Genomic DNA, 27,268 nt, shown 5'->3' on the forward strand with positions numbered 1-27,268 from the left:
TTTACATTGATATAAATTCCTGAAAAGCAAATATAACCTACAGATGTAAACCTAACTTATGAAATTTAAAGAAATGAAAAATACCAAAGCAGCATATATGAATTATCTATTGCATTTTTTCAAAATATTTGAAAGGAAATCATGTAGAGCTACTATATTTTTCAAATATATCTGAACATAGAATTGGTTACACATCATAATATATCACAAAGAAATACTGGAAGGAATAATTAGAACTCATATGCAAGGCAGGAAAGGTATTTATTTAAAGAGAGAAATGAGTTTTCAAGAGGGAAAACTAGCTTCACAGCAACTAGTTTCAGTGTATCATGTCTTGACCACCTGAGTGAAAATCCTTAGCTTAGATAATATTGATTTGTGTCATGAGTCTATGACTCTATGACTGATTTATATCATAGGCTCCTGGTTTACTGTTTAATGATGGAAATCTAGCCAAACATTTGAAAACAAATATCTGAATGGGATAGGAATTAAGTTTGAAAAGATTTCCTCAGTAGACCTGATTTGGTGTGGCTTGGACACAACTGGACTCTTTTAAAGAGAATAAGAACATCATAGGATATCTAAAGTAGCATGGAAAGTGGAGCCCATGGAAAGCTGATTCAGAAAGCGATTGACTTAGAGTGGGGCACCACAGTAAGACATTTCAGGACTGAGGAAAGATCTGTTTTTCTTTTTGTCTCTCTGGACTTGGAACCCAGGGTCTCCTGAATGCTGGGTAAACAGTCTACCATTGAGCTACACCCAGAGCCAGGGATCTGATTTTAGATGGAATTCAGGATTTTAAAAATACCTTTATTTTATTCATTTATTTTTATAGAACCCAGTGCCTCACACATGCTAGGTGAGCACTCTACCACTGAGTCACAACCCCAGCAGGAGTTCAGATTTGATGGGAAACCCACTAGGAATTTAGAATTTAGAATTAGTACATGCTAATTCTAGTATGTGCTGGGTGAGACAATAGACCTGGATCAAAAGATTTAAAGATTATTTGCCTGGGAGGGGAAAAACTCCAAGTGGGGAAATTAACGCTGCCGCATAAAGTACACGCTAGATTATATAAATCAAAAATGGTATCTATAGAAAAGTCTATCCCAGGGGAGAAGACACTAAACAGCTCAAATATTTTAAAAAGGGAGGCTATACCTCAATGGCAACTGTAGCTGTAATGAGCCCAAGTTCATAGTTTTCCTTTTATAAGGAGCTCTTTTAAAAATTCCCAAACAAAATAAACAGAGTCTCCTATTTTCAGATTGCCCCAGAGGGCCCTGCAATGCCCCAAAGCAAAGGGCAACCAATCCTCAAAACGCCGCCTGGCCTACGGCACTAGATACCGAGTGCAATAAATGACTTTTCCTTTTATGAATGATGGGACAAAACACCAGATCCTGGTGACCTCACTGGTTTGGGCACCTTTCCTGTTTGTACTGATACTAAGGACACCTGAAGCACGGCCATGCCAGGTGTGGCGTGGCGGGTCTTCAGAGCCTGCGCAGGCGCACGACGTCCGGGGCGCGGACGACACCGGAAGTGCCTCTTCGCGCCCCGGATGCGCCGGGGTAGCGGCGGTTGCCAGGGCGACGGGAGCCATCCAGAGCCGCTGGTACTCGGAATTGGAGACGGAGAACCGGTGACCAGCGGCGGGCTTTGCCCGCTGCGGCCGTTCGCTCTGGGTTCCCACGATGTTCTTCTACCTGAGCAAGAAAGTGAGTTTCCTGGGGCCGCCCCGCTCCTCCTCAGTGCCCGCAGCCCATGGGCCATTCCCGCATCCTTCCCGCTAAGCCAAGCGGCTTCACCGGGCCCTGATCGCGGCTCTGCTGCCCCGCTGCCCACCTGCCCGCCTGGTCGGGCCCCGGACCTTCTGCGGGTCCCGGAACCCCTGGTCCCCCTTAGCCAAGCTAGAAACCCTCTCACGGGTCTCTGCCATACCTGTCCCCGACCGGGTCCTTTTGGGTAGCCCGCGGGATAGATCACTAGGTGATCTATTACCAGTGGTGATCCAGATGACTTTGGATCATCATCGCGCAAGAGAAAAAAAATAACAAAAGGTAGCCTAAGTGTTCTAGGGGGAAAGGGAATACAGACCGGTGGAATGGGTCAATAACCCTTCAGTCCTCTTCCACCCTTTAAAAATACCTCAGGTGACTTACCTCCTAGCTTTCCCCGCAGCCTTCGCCTTTGTCTTGTGTGCACTTCTTTCCTTTTTTATCAAATTGTAGAGCACGGGACATTTCAGAGGAACATGCCCATTTTCATGACAGCTCATTTTTTTTTCTTTCTGCAAGGCTTTCGTGTTTCTTCTTGAAAGACTTTCATCATTTTTCATCTCCTGTAGACGTACTTCCCAACTCCTTCGTGAAAAGTTGCTAACTTGACTGTGATTGCTTTTACAGATTGCCATTCCCAATAATGTGAAGCTAAAATGCATATCCTGGAACAAGGACCAAGGGTTCATAGCGTGTGGTGGTGAAGATGGATTACTGAAAGTTTTGAAATTAGAGACGCAGACAGGTAAATGAATGCAAGCCCACATGTCTGAAATTATAGAAAAAGGAAAAGTGTCATTGATTCAGTGCCATATGCTCTTGGTATTTGTCAATATGAAATTCTAATTCTTTTAAAAACAAAAAACCCTAAACATCTTGTGACATTTTTCTAGAGAAAAGTTCAGAGAATGTCAAATGTGAACATTCAGCTTTTGCTGAAATTATTGATGGGAAATGAAAATGAATGAAAGATGAAACCAAGTCACCATGTTGTCTTGTGCCAGGTCCAATTATTGCCCTCTGTTATTAGGAGTCTAATAAAAATCATGCCAATCAACATTTCAGTAACATCACAAAATCTCACATTTTGGCAGTTTTTTTACAGGTCCATATCATCTTTTTTTCCTTATCAGATGTATTGTGATTATACAACTAGTGCCCCCAAACAGAAAATAGAATATATGTTACCCTTTTATTAATAGATCTCTTATCTTTGTAGCTTTCTTTCTTTCTTTTTATAGTTCTCTGGAATCACATTGAACAACTTTATTTTTATTTACCTTCCATACTATTACTCTATATTAGGGATCTAGGTAATCCCTATCTAGGTTGGAGATCTAGATAAAGAGATTGACATTGGAATCAGTTCTGCCACAAGATTACTGAATGACTTTCAGCAAGTTGCTGAATATCTTTGGACTTTAGTTCATTATTTTGTCAAATGAGGTAAACTATATTACATTTTGGGTTCCTTTATAGCATGACCTCTCAAAATTTGTCAGGCATAAGAATCACCAGAAGAGGTTGTTAAAATGGATTTCTGGGATCCGTCCCCAGAGTAGATCTGGGACAGGGCCTGAGAATTTGCATCTGTAGTGATGCTGGTATTGCTAATGCTCCGACTACCCTTTGAACAGTGTTTATTAAATATTTCCCGTGTATTAGATGGTTAACCTGTGCTGTCTCATTTGGCTTTAAAATACTCTTGAAAGATGTGTATTCCAGGTGAGAAAACTGGGACTAGGATCATTTAATAACTTACCCAAGGTCACACAGTCTATAAGTAACACTACACAAAGGGCTCATGACCATCCTAAACAAAGAATAGAATAATTGTTTTGATGTGCTACACTAATTATGTGAAATAAAAGGCAGATTGGAAGATAGATATTTAAGTATCAAAGTTTGGCTTCTGATGTTTTGTAGTTTAATCTTTTAACTGTGTTAAAAGAAAAATATCTCTGGTATGTTTTTTAAATGTGTATGTATGTATATATATATATATATATATATATATATACAACTTATTTTGTCTAAAATATGTAAAAGTTTTAGTTACATTAAGAAATGAATGTATTTTGTTCAACATTGAAAGTGTTAGTTTCTGTTTTTCTGAGACAAGGTCTATGTTGTTCTTTCTCACTATGTGTTTGACCATTTCTTTTCTTTGTTTTGGAAACATTTTTTAATACAGAAGAAGTCAAACATTTTGAATTTTGTCATATTTAAACATATTTAAATATATTCCCACTCTACCTTCCTGTCTTTGATAACTGAACAGTCCTTGGTCACTTTGCTAGATTCTTCTTTTCTAACAATTGGAATTCCTGAGAACTTGTTTGTGGGCTCTCTCTCTATTTGCTCTCTAGGTTTGTTATTTTATTCCCATGACCTTAAATGCTATCTGTAGGGTGATGATCCCTCATTTATATCTCCAGAACAGTCCTGAATTTTCAGATTTGGGCATCTCCACTGGAATCTTTCATAGGCATTTCATATTTACTATGTCCAAAATGGAACTCTTGATCTCTTAAATCTTTTTTCAGTTCTGTTTCAACTTGTATGTTAATTTCACTCGTTTGCTCAAGCTGGAAGTCTAGTCCTGCCTCTCTTTTGTTAAAGAGATAATGGGCATTTTCAACCAAAAATGAACAAACAATTCATCAAAATTCCCATTGTTGTTTCTCCTTTTATTCATTGTTCATGGTAGTTTTCTTTGTTTTTTTTAGATGATGCAAAATTGAGGGGTCTTGCTGCCCCTAGTAATCTTTCTATGAATCAGACTCTTGAAGGTCATAGTGGTGAGTCCAGCAGTTTTGTTTATTATGTGTAAATTGTAGTTAGTCATCTAGAAACCATTTACTTAATGTAGAAATGTCAACATTTTAAATAATTATGATATTATTTTTATGGAGTCATAATTAATATTTTCCAGAGTCATTCATTCTTCCATAAACATGAAAAAAGTAGGTGTTATATGTGAAAAATATTGTTATTTCTCTGTGGATGATATATATATATATATATATATATATATATATATACATCTATATGTATATATAATACATAAATATTATTTTCCTTTTAAAGATTGTTTGATAATTACAGATTAAAGGATACTAAAGATGTAACAACTGAATGCACAATATGATCCTAAATGGGATCCTGGAATGAGAAAAAACAAGTATCTATAAAGAACATTACAACTGGGTACAGTGGTGCATGCTGTGGTCCCAGCTACTGGGAAAGCTAAGGCAGGAATATCCCAAGTTCAAGGATAGCCTGGGAAGATTGGCAAGACCCTGGCTCAAAGTAAAATAAAATGAATTAAGAATATAACTCAGTGAAAGAAAGCTTACCTAGCACGTATGAGGGCCGGGGTTTAATCCCCAATAAGGCAATAAACGAATAAATAAATAAATAAAAATAAACATAAAAATGGACACCTTGACAATTGAAATTTGAAAGTGGACAGTGTGTTAGGTAATGATATTTTATCAGGTTAGATTTTTAAATTTGTAAGATAGTTATGAAAGAGAGTATCCTTAAAAATACATACAAAGTATTTAGAGATATAAGAATTAAAAGAAATCAATTACTAATGTCACCCACAGGTTTAATATATACTTAAAGTGTGTTACAAATAGAGTGTAAAACCCGGGAGGTTGGAAAGGGGGGAAACAGATAATGGGCATTTTCAACCAAAAATGAACAAACAATTCAAGGGAACAACTTGGTGTCCTTTGGACATCATTATCCTTGGGAGGCAAGCCAGCTTGGTAAATCATGCTTACTTTTGTTTCCACTATCTGATTTACTGGCAGCTTTCCATGAAGTGTGCCTTTATAGGCATGAAATAGGGATGGATGTGAGAGTATTAAGCATTGTTGTAGGAAATTAGTGATCTCAGTAATTATATCCTATGAATATTTTTAATATTCATAATATTTGAAAAACTGGTTAGTTGCATAGGAAGTCTTGATTTTAACATGTTCTTGATGTTTGCTTATATAAAGGTACAAATTTGAAATTAATTGTAGCCATTTTTAAGTGTCTAATTTATTTTCCAATGTTCTAGGTTCTGTTCAAGTTGTAACATGGAATGAACAGTATCAGAAATTGACCACCAGTGATCAAAATGGGCTTATCATTGTCTGGATGTTATATAAAGGTACATTAGGAGAGCTGCTTTAATCTTTCACAAACTGGAGTCTGGATCACAGTGTTTGGATGGAGAAATAACATCTCTAAAATAGACCCCTGGTAACCAGAAGAGCTGATTGCATAGTGATGATATTTCTGGATTTATTGTAGCTTACTTTTTATTTTATTTCCTTTGAGCTGTAACTTTGCATTAAGAAAGCAAATTAAGTGACTCCAAAGTGAACTTATTAACTTGGTAAAATAGTTTCTACTCTTAGATAGCTCTTCTTCTCCTTCCTCTAACCCCTGCAGATTTCCACCAAGAATTAGGTCCTATGTGGCTGGTGGTTGAAGTTAGTACACTAGAAGAAAGCACATTTATGAAGAATTCAGCAGCAATAGTAATTCACTTCCTATATTGGACCAGTCAGCTTCCTTTTCTTTCATGGATGCAGATTTTATCTTGGCTCTGGCTATTGACCTACAATTTTTGCCTCTTATCTATAAGAGACAGAGTAAGGTAGAGAGGGAAAGAGAAGGATTAGTTTAGATGCATCATTATTACTAGAAAAGCAACTCATGATACATGTTCTCTTGAAGCCTGTAGCCATTGTCTTTTAAAGGGAAAGGTACATGTGTGTTGTTTTCAAAAGGTTCAGGGTATGTTGTTTATAAACCTATAATTAAAAAATATGTGGTAGTGTTTGAATATTATTTTTAAAGTATGTGTATTTGAAAAGTGGAGTGGGGTAGAAAGTAAAGTAGATGGGAGTGAACTTTGTTTCCAAGATAAATTTTCTCTGGGCTTCAATCCTAATTCTATTAATACCCTGCGCTGACCATTTATTTCAAATCACATGACATTTGCTTGGCTGATGGCCAGAGTTCCCTAGGCCAGAAAGTGGTAAAGTTTTTAAAAAACACAAAAATAAGACAAAATTCCCTGCTCTTTTGCTTCTAATTGGATTATATTATGAAAGAAGTCACATCTCTGTCCAACTCTGTGTAGCTCAAATGTTTTTGTTCTCAGCATTAGTGATGGCATATGTAATGTACCACTGATGTAACATGAATTGCTTAAGAATTTTTTAAAGAGTTTTACTTAATGTGCTTTTACCTCATATGCTTAAACTAGTCATCAGAGAGTTTATGCATACATATAAGGTTGTTGTTATTCTGTTTTCCCCCCTGCTTCGTTATTATCTGAAAAGATAAGTTTCAAGTGGGAAAAATTTGGCCTTCAGAAAAATAACTTGTTTTGGCCCTGCAAAAGCAAATGAAATTTTCTTTTTTAATTGACAAGAAGAAAGCAAGAAAAAGAGAAAAAGTAAAAAGAAAAGAGCTGGGCATTTGTTGTGTTTTCTGTGATAGTCTTTGAAAAGATTATTAGTCAAGGCCTATGTTAATTTTTTCTTTTGTTTATGTTGATTTGAAGGTTTTCTAGTTTAATATCTCAGGTTGACAAAACTTTGCAGTTATTTATTGCACAGTGTACTTTATGAAGTGTTGTCAACTCTTAAGTACCATTTAATAGATGTGAAAGTTTTGACTTGTAATTTTTTAATTTGTGAAATCAGGCTCTTGGTATGAGGAAATGATCAACAATCGGAATAAATCAGTGGTTCGAAGTATGAGTTGGAATGCTGATGGACAGAAGATCTGCATTGTGTATGAAGATGGGGCTGTGATAGTGGGTTCAGTGGATGGTAATTGCATTTATTGGATATAGGACTAAGATCAACATTTAGCTTACTTTTTTATCTTTAGAGATTTAAGTTAATTGTTAGCATTCTGATTGAAAAATAGACATAAAAAGAGAAAATAGTCACTATACATTTTGCTGAAATCTAAGAAGCACCTTTTGGTCCTAACCATTTATTAAGTCTACATGAGAAAACAATCTATTCTTTTTTGATTTCCTACGGTGGCACTGAAAAAAATGAATTAATTTTTCAACATTATTTTAAATATGTCCATCATATAATTCATCTTTATATTGGTTAGACTATATAAATGCATAGATTTTATTTTCAAAAAGTAATAAAATCATAATAATATATGATATTTTCAGTAGAAGATAGTATATCATTGTTAGTTGTATTTTATAACCTTAAAACCTATGTCTTTCAGATTCTAATATGTAGATGAAACTGGGTCTTCTGTAAGTCAGCACCTTGGTATTAATGTGAATGAAATTGTTGATAGAGAAATAACATTTTAAAGTCATTTTCATATCTGTGTGTGTATATATATATTGTAGTCAGTGAATATTTCTGAGAACTTTATAGAGCAATAGCTATGGTTTTAGAAACTAAGAATGTAAGCTAGGTACAGTGGCTTTTTCCCATAGTTCTAGCAACTCAGGCCGCTGAGGCAGGAGGATTGCAAGTTTGAGGTCAGCCTCAACAACTTATTGAAGTTTGGTTGTGAGAGAATGGTAAAAATAGAATGCTAGCGAGATGGAGAGCTTAGAGTTGAGGAAAGTGTTTTTTTGTTTTATTTTGTTTGTTTTTTATTTGAGGTGATGATTTAGAAGATATGCATATATTTAAGTGTTTACTAGAAAGAGCCTAGAAAGATAAGTTTAATGAGAAAAAGAAAATGAGAATAATTTACTAAGGGAGATTTTTGCAAAGATGGAATGGATTAGATCATAGATTAGGTGGAAGGATTTACCTTAGACAGAGGTCTGGTTGGGAGATACCTCTTCCTTTGTATCAGGAGCTAAGCAGAGTGGATAAGTGTGGATTTAGTTATGTTCTAAATATCCTGAATTTCTTTTTCGGGAGCTTTTATTTCTTTTCCAAAGTAGAAGATGGGCTCATCTGTTAATTGGGAGTGAAGAAATGGGAGAGTTTGAAACAGCTGCTATTTTAAATGTCTCTGGGGTATTTTGCCTCCTATAAGTGCTCAGTAAATATTTATTGACCAAATAAATTGAATGACTGCATGAATGCTGAGAGGAATGTGAGAACTCTTTAGGGAAACAAAAATGTTGAAAGCAGCTGTTGGAGGATCATGAATCTGAACTTTTAATAATTATGTTTATGTTTTGTTTTAGGCAATCGTATTTGGGGAAAAGACCTGAAGGGTGTACAGTTGTGCCATGTAGCATGGTCATCAGATAGTAAAATCTTACTTTTTGGAATGGCAAATGGTGAAATACACATTTATGATAATCAAGGAAATTTTATAGTAAGCATATATATTTGTTGTTTTTATGTATATAATTTTATATGATTTTTAATATATCATTCATATGCATACACATTTATTTATTATGATGGCTTATGTAGTTAGTCTTTATTTATTTATTTATTGATGCTGGGAATTGAACCCAGGGGTGCTTTAACTACTGAGTCACATCCCCAGACCTTTTTATTTTTTATTTTGAGACAGGATCTTACCAAGTTGCTGAGGGCCTTGTTGCATTGTTGAGGTTGTCTTCAAACTCGAGATCCTCCTACCTCAGTGTCCAGAGTCACTGGGATTACAGGCATGTGCCACCAAGCCCCTCTAATTAGTCCTTAGTTTGACTTTTAAATTTTTTTATAATCTTCCAACTTTAAAAAAATATTAAAACCAAATCTTGGCTTCTTTAAGGCAAATTGATGCAACATATTAGAGTGTAGCTTTTAAGTTTGATCTTTTGGTAGTTGGATGGGACAAGGTGCTAGTACATTGAAGTAGAGAGATACAGTAGAATAATGTATAATTTAAGTTTTGAGAATGTCTTCTGCTGCTTGAAGCCAAAGTTTACATGCAGATACCAAAGTTATTTTTGTAGTAACTAATGGTTGTTTGTAAAAAGAATGGAAAACTTAAACTATAGGGGAGAAAAATCAATTTTTAGAAAAAGGGTAAAAAAAAGGAGGCTTAGGTAGCATAATCTGGAGAAAAGTTTTGGTTTTGCAAGATTTAGCTGTGGTAGGTCTCTGATTACTGATGGGGCAGTTTTGTTTTGAGTGAGGATTGGAATAGTTCATGAATCCACTGATAGCTGAAAATAAAATTGGTATCGTTTGTATGACACTTTGCTATTTTCCAAGTACTTTCATATACTTTTTGTCATCTGAGTCTCCCACATCCTCCTTTAAAAAAAAAAATTCTTTTTTGGTACCAGGGATTGAACTCAGGGGCACTCTACCATTGGGCCACATCCCCAGCCCTTTTTTTGTATTTTATTTAGAGACAGGGTCTCACTGATTTGCTTAGTGCCTTGCCATTGCTGAGGCTGGCTTTGAACTAATGATCCTCCTGCCTCAGCCTCCTCAGTCACTGGGATTTCAGGCATGCACCACCATGCCTGGCTCCCCCCTTTTTTTTAACCTTCACTTTACACACGGGGAAAATAGAGTTAGATAAGTGATTTGTTCAGGGTTGATAAACCAGTAAGTGATTAAGCTTGCATTCACATCCAGATTTTTAAATCCTATTTATGGTGTCATTCATACTGCTCTGTTTCAAAATGTAAATATTAAATCTAGCCAATTCTATCTAGATGAAAATGAAGCTGAAATGTTTGGTGAACGTCACTGGAGCAATCAGCATTGCGGGAATTCATTGGTACCATGGCACAGAGGGCTTTGTGGAGCCCGATTGCCCTTGCCTTGCTATTTGTTTTGACAATGGGAGATGCCAAATAATGAAACACGAGAATGACCAAAGTAAGTAAAATTTCTGTTTTTTTTTTTTTTAAATTGGAGAATTTAAAACATACTTGAAAATTGTTCTTTTTTTTTTCTTTTCTTATATATTTTTTTAGTTGTAAATGGACACAATACCTTTATTTTGTTTTTGGGTGGAAACTGGGGATGGAACCCAGTTCAATGTGGTGCTGGGAATTGAACCCAGTTCCTCACACATGCTAGGCAAGTGCTCTGCCTCTGAGCCACAACCCCAGCCCGAAAATTATTCTTAATATCAGGTCCTTTCAACTAAGATGCTAACACAGATACTTCATTTTCCTTCCCTTTTTGACTAGATCCAGTTTTGATTGACACTGGCATGTATGTGGTCGGTATCCAGTGGAACCAAACTGGCAGTGTGTTAGCCGTGGCAGGCTCTCAGAAAGCAGTCACTCAGGATAAAGATGTCAACACAGTGCAGTTTTACACTCCATTTGGTGAGGTAAATGTATTAGTTTATCTTCTTTTCATTTAATGGTATAGTGGCAAGCAGGGAAAAAAGAATGGAGGAAAGGTAAAAACTTATCACATTTTCTTTTAAGGACATTTTGAGTAATAATCTTGATATATCAAGTATATGCCTGACTAATGTCTTCACTTTACATGTTTTCATTTTATTTTATCATGGAATTTATTTTATGATCTGTACATGTAGAAAGTATATATAATATAAATCACTGTGCAGTAGTTATTTAGAATATTTTCTCTACAACCTGAATAGCTCTTTTCACAGCTGGTTTTTGAGTAGATTTTAGTGTAATATACCTGTTTGAGGTTCATTTTTTTCCTTTTTAATGTAATACTTTAAATATGATTAGGTATTAAACATACATATCTGCCTGCCCTTCTGGCAAATTTCTAATAATTTTAATTTATTACAGTGATTGTTTTAATAAAACCTGTCTTAACAGTCAATATATTTTTTTAGTTATTCATGACAGTAGACTGTATTTTGGCATATTGTACATACATGAAGTATTACTTATTCTATTTAGGATCCTATTCTTGTGGTTATACCTGATGGGAGTTACCCTGGTCATGTATTCAAGTGCAGGCTAGGAAAGTTATGTCCAGTTAATTTTACTGTCTTTCCTATTTCCCGTCCCCACTCCCTTTCCTTCATTCCCCTTTGTCTAATCCAATGGATTTCTATTCTTTCCCTCCCCACTCTCCCTTGTTTTGGGTTAGTATCCACATATCAGAGAGACCATTTGGCCTTTGGTTTTTTGGGATTGTCTTATTTCACTTAGCATGGTATTTTCCAGTACCATCCATTTACCAGCAAAAGCTATCATTCCATTCTTCTTTATGGCTGAGTAATATTTAATTGTGTACATGTACCACAATTTATTTTTCCATTCATCTGTTGAAGGGTACCTAGGTTGGTTCCCTAGCTTAGCTATTATGAATTGAGCTGCTATAAACATTGATGTGGCTGTGTCATGTAGTATGCTGATTTTAAGTCCTTTGGGTAGAGACTGAGGAGTGGGAAAACTGGGTCCAATGATGATTCCATTCCGGGTTTTCTGAAGAATCTCCATATTGCTTTCCATAGTGGTTGCACCAAATTGCAAACCTACCAGCAATGTATGAGTGTACTTTTTCACCCACATTCTTTTTTTTTTTAAATACTTTTTTAGTTGTAGTTGGACACAATACCTTTATTTTATTTATTTTTATTGTGGTGCTGAGGAGTCTTGCATGTGCTAGGTGAGCGCTCTACTACTGAGCCACAACCCCAGCCCCTTTACCCACATTTTTGCTAACATTTTTTGGTACTTGTATTTTTTATAATTGCCATTCTGACTGGAGTAAGATGGAATCTCAGTGTAGTTTTATTCTTTTTTTTTTTTTTTTAAAATATTTATTCTTAAGTTTTAGGTGGACACAATATCTTTATTTTACATTTATGTGGTGCTGAGGATTGAACCCAGTGCCTCATGCATGCTAGGCGAGCACTCTACCACTGAGCCACAACCCCAGCCCCTCAGTGTAGTTTTAATTTACATTTCTTTAATTGCTAGTGGTATTAAACATTTTTTCATATATTTTTTGACCATTTGTGTTTCTTCTTTTGTGAAGTGCTTGTTCAGTTTCTTTGCCTATTTATTGACTGGGTTATTTGTTTTTCTGGTGTTAAGTTTTTTGAGTTCTTTGTATAAATGGATTTTAGTGCTTTATCTGAGGTATAGGTGGTACACATCCATATAGATACATTTATCTCATCCTAGACAAAGGTGCTGTACACATACATTGGAGAAAAGATAGCTGGTGCTGGGAAAACTGGAAATCCATGTGTAATAGATTGAAACTGAATGCCTATCTCTCACCCTGCACAGAACTCATTCAAAGTGGGATCAAGGACCTAGGCATTGGATCAGAGATCCTGTGCTTACTAGAAGAAAAAGTAGGCCCAACTCTCCATCATGTTGGCTTAGGAACCAATTTCCTCAATAAGACTCCTTAAGCACAAGAAATAAAATCAGAAATCTATAAATGGGATAGTATCAAACTGAAAAGCTTCTTCCCAGCAAAGGAAACAATCAAGAATGTGAACATCATTTCTACAGAATGGGAGAAAATCTTTATCACTCATACCTCAGACAGAGCATTAATCTCCAGATTATACAAGAACAGTCAATCTTTTTTAAAAAACATATATATTTTTAGTTGTAATCGGACACAATACCTTTATTTATTTATTTTATGTGGTGCTGAGAATTGAATCCAATGCCTTGCATATGCTAGGCGAGCACTCAACCACTGAGCCCCAGCCCCAGCCCCAAGAACAATCACTCTTAAATGATGCTACATTAAAATATAAGCATACATTATTACTTTCAATGATATTATAAATGAATCATATTCTAAAGATAATTTTCTGAAGTAGCATTGAACATTCAGGTAAGATAATTTATGTATTGGGCTGGGATTGTTGCTCAGAGATAGAGTGCTCGCCTAGCATGAGTGAGGCGCTGGCTTTGATCCTCAGCACCACATAAAAATAAAGATATTGTGTCCACCTCTAACTAAAAAAAGTAAATATTTAAAAAAAAGATAATTAATGTATTGTGAATTTAGAAAATGAGAGCTTAATATATATTTGCCTGTCTTATTTGCAACCTTATACTCTATTTTTGTCCTTTTGGATACCTTGTTAGTTTTTGTAAATTCACCATAGATTGCAATAATGAGTATTTTTGGCGGTAAAAAAGTTCATGCTAGTTGTTTTTGTATTTTAATATTAATACTTTTATGTATTTTGAACTTTTCTATAAGGATAATAAATGGTATTATCTGGTGCTTTTCAATCAGTACCTCAGAGTTACCCAGTGAATGTATTGCAGAGAGGAGGCACTCTCTGTGTGTTGTTGGCTAACAGTATTTCTGGTAGATGTAAAAACTAAAACAAAGAACAAAAACAAAATCAGAGTTTTTAAGGTACGCAAATAAAAATCTGAATTCTAATAATTTCTATGCTTATAATCTTCACTCATATTTGTTGATTATTTTTGTGGGTCCCCATTGATTTAACATTATGTTATTTTATCTGTTTTTCCCCCCTTTACTTCAGCCTTTTCCAGGTAGAAAAACATGGGTCCTAAGGTCTATATATTTTATCTTGCAAAACAATATGTTAAGCATATCCTGAAAAATATAAGAAGGAACGTTTTGGTTCAACTGTACTTAAAAGTATCAGTTGTAGCTCTTCAGGGCATATTAGTAACTTGATATTTTTGGGATGAGTGAACATATGGGGGATTTATCTTTGGATCTATTTTATTGTTAAAATTGGGAAGATACTTGGAAAGAGGATCCCTAAGGTTCAAACTTAAAGAAGCCTCAGAGAAGAGTCTGCTTCAAGGCTGAAGGTTAGGGCTCACTGAGTTTTGCACTGTGGTCTTAGCTGTGCACTGTAGTCTCGGGATAATGTGGTTGAGGTCAGGTTGAACTGGCTTTGAATCCCATTTCCACAGTGTAGTTTGTATTAAGTTAGTTAATCACCGAAATCCAGTTTACTTGTTTTGTGAATGAAGGGTAATGCCTCCTGGTACTATCATAAAGATGAAAGAAGATAATAATGAGGAAGTACCTAGCCGGGGCTTGGCACATAGCCAGTGCTTGGCACATAACCAGTGCTTACTGAGTCTGGTTTCTGCCCTTGCTGTGGCTAACACCTGATTGGTTTGCACATTTAGGAGATGGCTTTATTCTCTCTCTGTGAATGGGTCAATATCAAGTGTATGATCATAAAAACTTTCAGTTCCCTTTTGGTTTCATGTAGGCAGCAAGATGGACCCTTCTAGGTTAAAACTTGAGTTTTTTGTTTCCATTGGTTTCCTTGGCAAAATGGGGTTCAGTACATTTGTCTTAGACTGTTATGACATTTTATAGTGAACAGAAGTTTATTTGCTCACAGATTTAGAGGCTGAGAAGTCCCATATCAAGGCTGCAGCATCTGGTGAGGGCCTTCTTATTGTGTCATCACATGGAGGAGGGTGGGACAGGAAAGAGGAAGGGCAAGAAAGAGACAACAGGGGCCAAATCACCCTTTTCCAGTGGCATTATTCCTAGTCAGCTCTTAAAAGTCACCCCATTTAGTACTGTTTCCAGGTCAAATTTCAACATAAATTTTGGAAGGGACAAACATTCAGACCATAAGCAACATGAAATTTGACTTTAGATACATCTGCTTCAGAATAAGGGATGCCAGTGCAATTAATTCAAATTTGGGGGATTATACTGGCCTGTCAAATGAGAACCATAGATTAAAAGGGCTGTGTTCATTGACTTGCTTATTGAGTCACTCATCAAATGTTAGTTTATGAACAAACTAATTTGACCATGAAGTGAGTGCTCTTGAGGAACTTACTGTTGCATTCCCTGGAACCATGGAGAGAAGAAGACCAGGCTCATCAAGGAAGCACTATTTGAGTTATATTTGAAGGATGAAGAGGGATTCTCCAGGAGGACAAGGAATAGTAAGGATAAGGAGGCATGGGGAAAGAAGAGGAGGATTTCAGGCAGAAGAGCTGCAATATGGGCCTAAGGTATGGTGGCAGAGTAGTTCTCTCACAAGTGGGCACACATAACTATGGCTGTATGGTAGGGCATTCAGCAAGGAAGGTACTTTTGGGCCAGATGGGAAAAAGGTAGTGTATTCCATGCTCAAGAATTATGACCAATGGGGAGCTATTGCTTTTTAAAAAGTATTATTATGTTTTTAAAGCAGGGAAGGTTATGATTAGAGTTTTGTTCCAGAAAGATAATTATAATAGCAGAGTAGAGAGGGAATCTGGGGGAAAGAGGGTAGAAATAAGGAAAGAGATGAAAGGGAGGCTATTCCCATAGTTTTCTCCACAATTGTTTCTTTGTGACCATTGAAAGGAGCAAAGGCAATGGGTCTTGGTGATTGGTTGTTTGCTGGGGAGGAAAGAGAAAAGTAGGACTTCAGTATTGAAGTTACTATTATAAACTTTCATGGACTCTAAAAAGTATAGCTTTTTACAAGTCTAAAATTTGGATCCATTGGCCAGGTGTGATGACACATGCTTGTAAACCCGGTAACTCAGGAGGCTGAGGCAGGAGGATATCAAGTTCAAGAGCAGTTTTCACGACTTAGTTCAAGATTCTGTCTCAAAATAAAAAATTAAAAGGATTGGGGGTGTAGCTCAGCAGTAAACAAATGCCTCTGGGTTCAATCCTGAGAACACAAAGAAAAAATTGGCACACATCATGTAATCAAAGTGATCATATTTTAATTAGCATGTTTTTTCTTAGTTTTACATAAAAGTAAAGATGTATATTTTAATCTATGACATGGTAGATTTGATGACATTTGCTAACATTCTTTGGATATAGCCTGTAAATATCTCCAATCATACTCATGTTTTTTTGTAATTAAAATGTAAGGAAAATGATCTTAAAATTAGTGATAAACTTTCACAAGAGAGTCTTCATACCACTTTTGATCTTCATGAAGTGTTCAATGGTAATTTGTTCATTGTGATACTTTAGATTGAATACTTTTTTTCCCCCCAGCATTTAGGCACTTTGAAAGTTCCTGGAAAACAGATGTCTGCACTGTCTTGGGAAGGAGATGGACTGAAAATTGCACTAACTGTTGATTCCTATATATATTTTGCGAACATTCGGCCCGATTATAAGGTATTAAGAACATTTGTAAAATAAAGTGTTTTTAACTAAATAATTTGTTATAACTCATTATATTCATAGTGGTTTTGTTTTAGAAATTAACAGAAAGGAGGCTTTTGTTGTCCACGAGGACTTTAAAACTAGCTTTTCTAGTATACTGTGTATAATTAGTAAAATGACCCTATGAGTCAGGGTCTCAGTGGGAAACAGATGGCCCACCCACCAGAGTAATTGAAAGGCTTGTTACAGATGTGTGGGTAGCATTAAGGGACAGCAAGGGAGATAAAGCAGGCACCCAGTGCTTAGCAAATAGATGCCATCACCAGTGCCCCCAGTTGGAAGGGGCAAGGGAGTAACATTCCATGAGAGCTTTGGCTGTGTAAGAGAAGCTGCCCAGCAGGGGCTTGGCTACCACCAACTGGCCAGGCAGAGACAGATAGGAGAGTAGATACTCCATCTTTCTACTTCATGTGCCTTTTACTGGTCAAATCCAACTAGGCACGAGTTGGCAAGGTAGCCCAGGTGATGGAGTTCATAGAAATCAGTTTCCAGGGCTCAGCAGAATAGCGAAGGGCAGAGAATAGATTAGGAGGGGGAAAAATGAGAGAGCAACTTGATATTTAATCACTATTTTATCTTAATATTTGATCCAAAACAAGTTTGAAATATGATCTGATAAATTATCTGTTATGAAGAATCTTATATATTTCATTTAAAGGGCAAAGCCCCTCAGAGAAATGACTGATTCTAGGACTAGAGCAAGGAAAATATAACATAAGTCTGGAGCATCTTAACAATGCCAGACAGTAATAAAGAACCCTAACACAAAAAAAAATGTGGCCACGTCAAAGGCACATGGCAGACAACTAGGAAGAACTCTCTTTGGCTTAAGGTGTAGCAATTTGAGGAATAAAACAAATGTTGCAAGTTCATTGTAACCCAAATTATGAAGTTAATGTCTGTGAGCCAATACTGATAAAATTAACTTACTTTAATGAAAAACAAATGGGAGAGAAGAAACAGATCTTACTTACAGAAGTATACTATCTCACTTATGTACTCCAGGGGGCTCCAGAAGGTAGAGCATAGTCCCAGTTCCTTGGCTTGAGTATGGGCTGCACTTGGTGACTCACTTCCAAAGAATGGAGGATGGAGAGAGGAAAGAGAAAGTAGCTTAACAGTGGGAAATCCCCATGAACACCACATCAACAGTGATGTCATGTGGATACCACGTACCTCCTAATAGGATGTGTCGAGATCATGTCACATCTCTGTTGATCTTCCTAAAAACCAGCAATCCCATGATTGAGGGGCACTTTACAAAATACCAGAGCAGTACTCCTCTATATTGCCAAGGTTATTGAAAATAGAGAAAGACTGAGAAACTGTCACAGCCCAAAGGAGTCCATGGAGACATGTTATCTAAATATAATGTGTCTAAAATGGGATTCTGGGATAGAAAAAGGACATTAGGGAAAAGCTAGAAACTTAAAGTGTGAAGTTTAGTTAGTTGTAATAGTAATATTGATTTCTTCATTGTGACAAATGTGCTATGGCAATGTAAAATGTTAATAGGGAAATGGATGAGGGGTATATGGGAACTTTGTATTATCTTTGCAACTTTATTGCAAATCTAAAACTATTTTAAAGTCAACATTTATTGTAAAAAATAATCATGGCATTAAAAGTGAACACAATTATTAGCTACTAATAGTAAAAGTAATGTGGACAATGAGAATTAATTTATTCAAAATTACATGTAAGTATACTATAAGAGTTAGAATGGAAAGCTGTAAGTGCCTGAGTTTCATAATCAATAGCTATGCAGTGTGATGATAAATACTAGAATAGTTACAGCTAAAGATGTTATAGGCTCTTCATGACAGGAAGTTGGGGAGGGATATGCATTTTGTTATTGTTTTAAATAAATTATGCAGAAAGATTTGATATAAGAACAAATTTCATAAAATATGTGGATGGGGAAAGGCAAAACACCTATCTTTAAATATTGACTGTGGACTCAGAATCTAAGATTTTGACAGGGATAACACTATTGATGGTTCACACTAGCTATGGTACCACTGAAGCTTAAGTCTTAAAAATTAAAAATAAGGAGGGTTAATCACACTGAATTTATTTTGACATTACATTTTTTTTTTGTTTTTAAAATGTATTATTATTACCTTTTTGGTTATTTTAGTGCAAAAAAGGTAGGTATGAAGCTGAAGATTCAGAATTCAGAAATTCTACCATTTCTGAAGAATGTATTTTGTCAGTACTGATAAAGTACTTATCTGCATTATTCCTAGAGTAAAAATAAAATAAATTGCATTTTTTTCTCCCAAAGCTAAATATTCTTTCCTTCCTCTCTCTTCCCTCCCCTCTTTCCTCCTCCCATTCTTTCCCTTTTCTGTTTCCTTTCTTCCTAGTGGGGCTATTGTTCAAATACTGTGGTGTATGCATATACCAGACCAGATCGTCCTGAGTACTGTGTTGTCTTTTGGGACACTAAAAACAATGAGAAATATGTTAAATATGTGAAGAGTATCATTTCCATTACCACTTGTGGCGATTTCTGCATTTTGGCTACAAAAGCTGATGAAAGTCATCCTCAGGTAGGAATTCCTTGGTATCTTAAAGCACAGACTGGTGAACAGACTGGTTGGCATAATCGTGCCAGAGTTATCTACATTCTCAAGCATGGCCTGGATACTGGCAAGTACAGAAACACGGGGTCTGTTGGCCATGTTAGTCTAGACCTGTTCTGGAAAACTCTATGACTCCATTGCTTCTGTATTCTCTGATTTTTTTTTCCCCTCCATTCAGCTGATCATTGGCAGTTCATATTGACTGGTTCAGTACTGAAGCTTTTTTTTTTCTCTGAAATATATTTAAAACACCATAATCCTTTTCCAAGTTAAAATTTCACAAGCAAACAATGAATATCCAGATATCTGCAATAAATACTAAAGAACTGATAAAACAATGACTATTTGTAACAGTTTGGGAAGCTTTTGACATTGAGAAATCTTTTATTTGAAATTATATTAGTTTAAAAGTCATCTCAGAGCACAAAATAAATAGTACATATAATATCTTGTTAAAAAGTGTACTAACAATTTAAGTATTTGTAGAAAAATGTAAATATTCCAAAATAGGACTACCAATGTCTTTATCTAGGTTATAATTTATTTCCTTATTACATTTTTGGTTAAAGGTAACCATTTGAACAGCCTTATTTGGCTTTGTTCTCTTCTGAAACTTGCTGAATAACAGTAAAGTTGTTTTTTTTTTTTTTAGAGTCACAAGCCCATAGGAACCAGAAATGGAGAGGAAATGGCAACAAATTTTGGAGGTTAGAGAATAGGTGGATTAGTGATAATTACCTTAGCAGGTCTAAAAAAGCTGAACCATAAACTTTTCATGGAAAAAGCAAAGAAGCATCTAGTTACAGAATGTTGAAGAGGAACAGGACTGGGAGTGCCTGAGAAAGAAACTAACATAAAAAAAGATATAACAAAGAAAGTTCTCAGATCCCCATAGAAAGAGAACACGGGCTGCTTGCTTAACATCTATTAAGACTGGGCTTAAATCTCCAGGGAGGATCAAAGGGGATCTCTGCACTGAAGGGCACCACACATAGCTAAGGGTGGAAGAACTCAACTGAAAACCAATTAAATGAGAAGTTCATGACTTGTCATTACCCCTGGTCCTCTGTCCCTACTTGGTTCCCAGAGCACTGGCAGCCAGGCATCAGGCTTTGAGGTATTGGATTGAAAGAATCTTCCCTGAAGAATCTGATCAGCTCATGAGAAAAGACTAAGATTGGGAATCTCCAAGAAAATAACCCTGCTTGATCACTTCACAGTAAAAGCCATGCTCAGTAAGGCTTATTTATGGACAAATAGATTCCAAGTAGCCTTTTAATATCCCACTTTTTAAAAATTTTGTTAGAGCATTATAATTATACATAGTATTTGGGTTCCTTTGGATAAAATTATATATACAAGGAATTTGATTTCAATTCCCATTCCTCCTCCCTCCTCTACTGGTGTTCCTTTTACTCATTTATTTATTTATTTTGGTACCAGGGATTGAACTCGGGGCCACTTGACTTCTGAGCCACATCCTCAGCCCTATTTTGTATTTTATTTAGAGACAGGGTCTCACAGAGTTTCTTAGCACCTCACCGTTGCTGAGGCTGGCTTTGAACTTGAGATCCTTGTGACTCAGTCTCCCGAACTGGAGCTGCTGGGATTACAGGCCTGCATCACGATGCCTGGCTCCTTTATTTATTTATTTATTATTTTATTTATTTTTAATTCTCGATGGACACAATACCTTTATTTGTTTGTTTTTATGTGGTGCTGAGAATCAAACCAGCACCCCACGTGTGCTAGGCAAGCGTTCTAGCTCTGAGCTATACCCCCAGCCCCTCCTTTATTTATTTTTGATTGGTGCTTTCTATATATATATAAAGGTGGAATTCCCTTTGGTACATTTATATATGTATATGACATGATTTTGTTGATTAATGTATTTCCGTTTTTCTTCCTCTCTCCCTCTCATTTTCCTACTCCACTGATCTTCCCTATATTTTATGATATCTGATCTCTTCCCCCATTGACTTCTTTCCCTTATTTTGCTTTAGCTCCAACATATAAGAGAAAACTTTCAACCCTTGATTTTCTGAGTCTGTCTTATTTCTCTTAGCATGATTTTCTCCATTTCCATCCATTTACTGGCAAATATTATTTCATTCTTCTTTATGGCTGGGTAAAACACCATTGTGTGCATATACCACATTTTCTTGATCCATTGACAGGTGTCTGAGTTGATTCCATAATTTGGCTATTGTGAATTGTGCTGCTATAAAAATTGCAGTGGCTACATTGTGATAGTATGCTGATTTAGTTTTTTTGGATAAGAACAGAGGAGTGGGATAGCTGGGTCATGTGGTGATTCCATTCCTAGTTTTTTGAGAAATCTCCACACTGCTTTCCACAGTAGTTGTACTAATTTGCATTCCCACCAACAATGTATAAGTGTACCTGTTCCCTCACATCCTTGCCATATTTATTGTTATTTGTATTCTTGATAATTGCCATTCTGACTGGAGTGAGATGAAATCTTAGTGTAATTTTTATTTGTATTTCCCTGGCTGCTAGACAGGTCGAACACTTTTTTAATATGTTTGTTGACTGTATTTTTTCTTTTGAGAAATTTGTGTTTAGTTCTTTTGCCCATTTATTGATTGGCATTCCACTTTTAAATACAGCAGATAGATTAGAATTCTCAGACATTTGAAGAAAGCATTGAATTTGACAGACAGATACCAGTATAACCACAAGTAGAAAAGAACTTGGAGGAAGTAAAGACTAGACAAAAAGAAAAATTCAAAGATTCTGTATTCTGCAAAGAACCATTATTATTATCTTCAGAGAGTTAAGAGGTTTCCATCTATAAAATAAGAATAGTATAGAAAAGGAAAATTTTAGAAATTACAAATATGAGAATCCCATTGAAAAATTTTGCAGAATGATTAGGAAATTGGATGAAAATACCCTAAAAAGTACAGCAAAAAAGACAAAGAAATGGAAAGTAGTGAAAAAGAAGAAAATTAGAAAACTTAGTCTTGGAAGTTTAGTATTTGAACAATAGTTCTAAGAAAACTGTAAAAGCAAAATAGCATGGAATGAATGTAAAAAAAAAAAAAATCCAGGAAAATTTCCCTTGAGATTCTAGATTGAATAAATGTGTTTCCACATCAAGACACATCACTGTGAAATTTCAGAACACTGGGGATTAAAAAAAAAAAAAAGAGTCTTACAAGATTTCAGAGAGGAAAAACAGATTTCATAGGATAAGGAGTCATAATGACATCTGACTTATGAAAAGCAATGCTTTGGAGAATCGCTTTTAAAATTTTGAAGGAAACTGACTTCCTATCTAAAATTCCACATCCTAAGAAAACCACTTAAGTATGAGGGTGGAATACAGACTTTTTCAGATGTGCAAGGTCATAAAAATTTTACCTTCCATGGTGTTCCATCTTAGGGAGTTAGTTACTTGATGATGATGTCCATGAAAATGAGGAATAAACCAAGAAAGAGGAAGAAAGAAGAAACAGGAGCACAGGACTCCTGGTGAAGAGTGGTACCAATTGACTGCTCTGCAGCATGCCCAGGGAGGCCAGTGAGAGAAGGGCAGAAGATTCCAGAAGAAATTTAAACATATGCAATTGTTAGATTCCCTAGAATGTTTGAACCCTTGGGAGGAGATAGACTTAACTGAGGAAAATCAGGGATTTGAGTTAGTAATGGGTGCCTAGGAAGCTAAACAAAGGAAAGAATAAAGATAATAATAAACTACAGGGAAAGCAAACTATGCTTGAAAGGAAAATAAATCATGGTATAATGGATGTCTCAGCTGAGTAGCATTTACACAGTCAAAATAATGTGATCACTGATTTTTAAAATTAAAATCTTTTAATTGACATATAATATTTAGTCCTAATTCTTTTTTTTTAGAGAGAGAGAGAGAGAGAAGAGAGAGAGAGAGGGAATTTTTTTTAAAATATTTATTTTTTTTTAGTTTTCGGCGGACACAACATCTTTGTATGTGGTGTTGAGCATCAAACCCGGGCCGCATGCATGCCAGATGAGCGCCCTACCACTTGAGCCACATCCCCAGCCCCCTAATTCTGATCTAACAAAATGATGTGAAAAGTGGAAAGATGAAGGGATAGAAATATGCCCCTGGGTGGCAGGTTTTGGGAAAGGGGATGAAAAAAATGTAAAATTCTTATCTTTCATAATGGGAAGGTGACAGATAATGCACTGGATTGAAACAAAACCAAACCAGAAATAGCTCTAGAAATATGTTACTTAGATTTGTAGAGATAAATAGCAAGAGCAGGAGTTGAAGGGAGTAGAAAAGGAATGCTGTGCCAGTTTTAGCAAGAAGTCCTGTAGAATTATTTTTTGAAAATATAATTGATGAAAACGAAAAGTAAATTAAAAATATAACTTGTGGTATTTTGGACAGTAAATAAGCTTTTAAAGGGTGGAAGGGTAAATTATAGTATTTTTAGTATACCTTTTATCATTTGGTTTATATTTATGAAATTAATTAAACAGGTTTTAATTGAGATAATTGAGATGCTGAAAAAGGTAAAATATGTATCAAAAATATGTATAAAATTGATTTATTTGAAATTATTATTCTGATCAGGAAAACATCTAAATAGAATAGTACTGTTAGTACAAGATAAGGTGAAAGAAAAATGAAATTATCACTTTAGAACAGTATGATCTAAAGCATGCTTTATTATCTTCCTAATATTAGTCATTGATAATTATTTGAATATAAGTCATTTTTACTAGGTTGGATTATGTCTTTTCTGAATTAACTGAATTTTTCTGAATTTCTCATGTTGTTTATATATTGCTTCAAAGGAGGAGAATGAAATGGAGACATTTGGTGCAACGGTAACAAATTAAGTTAGTTCTTATATAGCTGGTTATAATAAGATAAAAATGAGTTTTGATGTTATAGCTGGTCAGGAATTTTAGAAGTATACATGATGAAAAGGAGCCAGTGTATCAGTATTTCTAAAATATCCTCTTAAAAACTGTGGTATTCTGTTATATTGAGAAATCAGCCTTCATTTAATTTTAATTTATATTTTTAAAATGGTTAATAACTTAGATTGTCTTGTTTTATTTGCTATTTTTTGCACCTAACAATTTTATCAATTATTTCTCAGTTAATGATACTTGAAAAAGATAAGTATGAAATATATTTCTTTATTTGTTGTAAGTAAGAGTTGTGATATTTGTTTTTGTTTTGTTTGTTCACAGTTTGTGCTAGTTCTTTGTAATTCTATCGGCACACCCTTGGATCCCAAATACATTGATATTGGTAAGGAAGTGTTAATATTTATTTTGTTTAGTCTTTTCCTCTATAATCTATTTCCTCATTTTTTTTTTCTTTTTTGTGCTGGGGGTTGAATTCAGGGCCTCAGCATGACAGGCAAGCACTCTACCACTGAGCCATATCCCCAGAACAACAATCAGGTTTTATTTGTAACACTAATTAAAAAACCTATGATATTAATTAGAATGACCATACTTTCTGGTTGTCAGGTCCAGTACCAGATTATACCTGTTCTCATGGTAGACTTATTAACACACCATTTCACTCTCAAAAGCATCCTAGTTAAGATAATAAATTAAACGATTACTGTATCTGAAATCCATGATTATTCATAATTGCCATTATTTGCTTTAAGTGGGAAATATAATTGTACAGAAGTTGGCATGCTACATAATGCTTAAGTGTAATAATCTGAGGATTATAGAAAGAATTTTGCTGTTAAATCACTTTTATAACTGCTTGTAAATACCTCTCCCATAAAAACACTTTAGCTGCTTGTAAAATTGAGTTTGCTCTTTCCAGAGTTTTCTAATGAAATTAAGTCTATTAATAGGGACAGCTTTAAAAATTTCCCCTTTTTCAGATTTCATTTGTTTCTTTAACTTTGCATTTTTCTCTATCCAACAATTATAAAATAATCCACCAAAAATTTTTAAATTTTGTTCAGAGAAGCTTGTTTATAATCTAACAAATATTTTGTTGCCCTTTCACAGAACTTTGAAAAGTAATGATTTTCTTTTAAGTTTATGGTAGTATATTGGATATAATATGACAAAAAAATCATTTAAACAAAAAATTTGAAAAACCCCATTGAATTATTTTCTGACTCTGAGAATTACTCTTTTCTTTCTTTCTTTCTTTCTTTTTTTTTTTTTCCTGTATTGGACATTCAATCTAAGCAATGAAATGATAATGTCACCTCTAAATGTTTGCATTTTGTTAGGTTCTTCAGTTGATAACAAGCAAATGTGAAAAATATTTACTGGCCTTAAGATTTTATGCTCTAAGGTTAGGGTGTTGGTAATTCATTCACCTTGATATATTGAAATATTTCAACTGCCTATCTATGTCCATTGTTATATAGGTATGTTCATTTGTATGTCTACATATGTTAGTGTTCCTTGTTGAAAGACTTAGTATTACTGACTCTTGTCACAAATATCTTATTTATTGGAAACATAACAGTTTTTAAGGGGTAAATTCTATCAATCTTCAGATTATATTCTTTTTCTTTTAAGATCTAAAGTTTTAACATAGACTCATATGATGATAGGGTTAGCCTCTAAGTAATTTTTGTCTCAGGTTGACTTTTCTTCTTTTGTTTCTGATGGAACCTAGAGGTGCTCTATGACTGGGTTACATCCCCAGCCATTTTTACTTTTCATTTTTGATCAAGTATCTTGCGAAGTTGCCTACGTAGACCTTGAATTTGCTATCTTCCTGCCTCAGCCTCCCAAGTAGCTGCACCAGGTTAGACTGTTTGTGAAATAGAGCTAAATGCAAATCCTTCCCTTTCATAAAATGGCAAATACTTGAGGGCATGATTATTCGTATTTTTGAGTCTCAAAATGTTTTTTTGCAGTCTTGCAGACTGACATTTTAACAAACGGTTCTTTCATTGCACTATAGCAAACACAGCCAAAATCTCAACATTTTTTTTCTTACATATTCTGTAAAATTTCTTTATAAAGTTTCTATGCCAAATTTTCGTAAGAACTGGAGACTAAAATGACAAAAAACACGTGTGACTGGTTCTATTCTGAAACATATTGTTCTTGTTCTGCTGTGTACTCTTGCTCTTAACAGTCTCTATAGAAACCTTTAAAAAAGAATTTTACACATTATTTGGGAGTATGGTTTGTGGAGCTCTGTCGTACTCTACATGTTAGGGTTAGGGCACACTCTTTTGGTGCTCTTCCATGGGGTCATTATGATATCTGTGGTATACTTTTATTCAAAGTACTTCTTTTCTTTTATATTTATTCTTTAGTTGTAGGTGAACACAGTACCTTTATTTTATTTTTATGTAGTGCTTAGGATCGAACCCAGAGCCTCACGCATACTAGGCAAATGCTCTACCTCTGAGCCACAACCCCATTCCCCAAAGTGCTTCTTTGTTTGTGCTGCAGTTATTGATCTTCTTGCCTGTTTTCTCCTTTAGATTCTGAACTTCTTAAAAATATTTTTTCTAGTTAACTTTTGTATCCCCGGTACATAACACTGCTTGGCCTGTAGTAAATGTTTATTGAACATGTGGAAGATATTTTCTATCATGTAAATATAGAGTAAAGCAAATCATTAATAAGTATATATTGTTTTGGATACTTCAGTGATAACTGGGAATAATGAGAAATTAATTATGACATTTCTTTTTTTTGGTGGGGGGGTAGTAGAGATTGAGCTCAGAGGCTCTTGACCACTGAACCACATTCCCAGCCCCATTTTGTATTTTATTTAGAGACAGGATCTCACTGAGTTGCTTAGCATCTCGCCATTGTTGGGGCTGGCTTTGAACTTGTGATCCTGTTGCCTCAGCCTCCCATGCTGCTGGGA

General features: G+C 35.3%; 1 protein-coding gene across 2 annotated transcripts in view; it reads left to right on the forward strand.

Annotated features, from left to right (window-relative positions):
• The first annotated feature begins 1,559 nt into the window (after nucleotides 1–1,559).
• Wdr35 (WD repeat domain 35) overlaps nucleotides 1,560–27,268 on the forward strand; it is a 61,237-nt gene continuing 35,528 nt past the window's right edge. The window contains exons 1-12 of one of the 2 annotated variants that reach the window (XM_021724659.3): nucleotides 1,560–1,730; nucleotides 2,418–2,535; nucleotides 4,520–4,591; nucleotides 5,869–5,961; nucleotides 7,511–7,639; nucleotides 8,995–9,128; nucleotides 10,435–10,600; nucleotides 10,918–11,063; nucleotides 16,664–16,789; nucleotides 19,207–19,392; nucleotides 24,235–24,267; nucleotides 24,640–24,700. In XM_021724659.3, coding sequence (XP_021580334.2) covers nucleotides 1,707–1,730; nucleotides 2,418–2,535; nucleotides 4,520–4,591; nucleotides 5,869–5,961; nucleotides 7,511–7,639; nucleotides 8,995–9,128; nucleotides 10,435–10,600; nucleotides 10,918–11,063; nucleotides 16,664–16,789; nucleotides 19,207–19,392; nucleotides 24,235–24,267; nucleotides 24,640–24,700 — 1,288 coding nt within the window. In that variant the 5' untranslated portion in view covers nucleotides 1,560–1,706. The remainder of the gene's footprint in view (nucleotides 1,731–2,417; nucleotides 2,536–4,519; nucleotides 4,592–5,868; nucleotides 5,962–7,510; nucleotides 7,640–8,994; nucleotides 9,129–10,434; nucleotides 10,601–10,917; nucleotides 11,064–16,663; nucleotides 16,790–19,206; nucleotides 19,393–24,234; nucleotides 24,268–24,639; nucleotides 24,701–27,268) is intronic. The other variant, XM_005322615.3, reaches the window with a different exon arrangement.

This window comes from Ictidomys tridecemlineatus, chromosome 12 (assembly GCF_052094955.1).
Source record: "Ictidomys tridecemlineatus isolate mIctTri1 chromosome 12, mIctTri1.hap1, whole genome shotgun sequence".
Classification (NCBI taxonomy): domain Eukaryota; kingdom Metazoa; phylum Chordata; class Mammalia; order Rodentia; family Sciuridae; genus Ictidomys; species Ictidomys tridecemlineatus.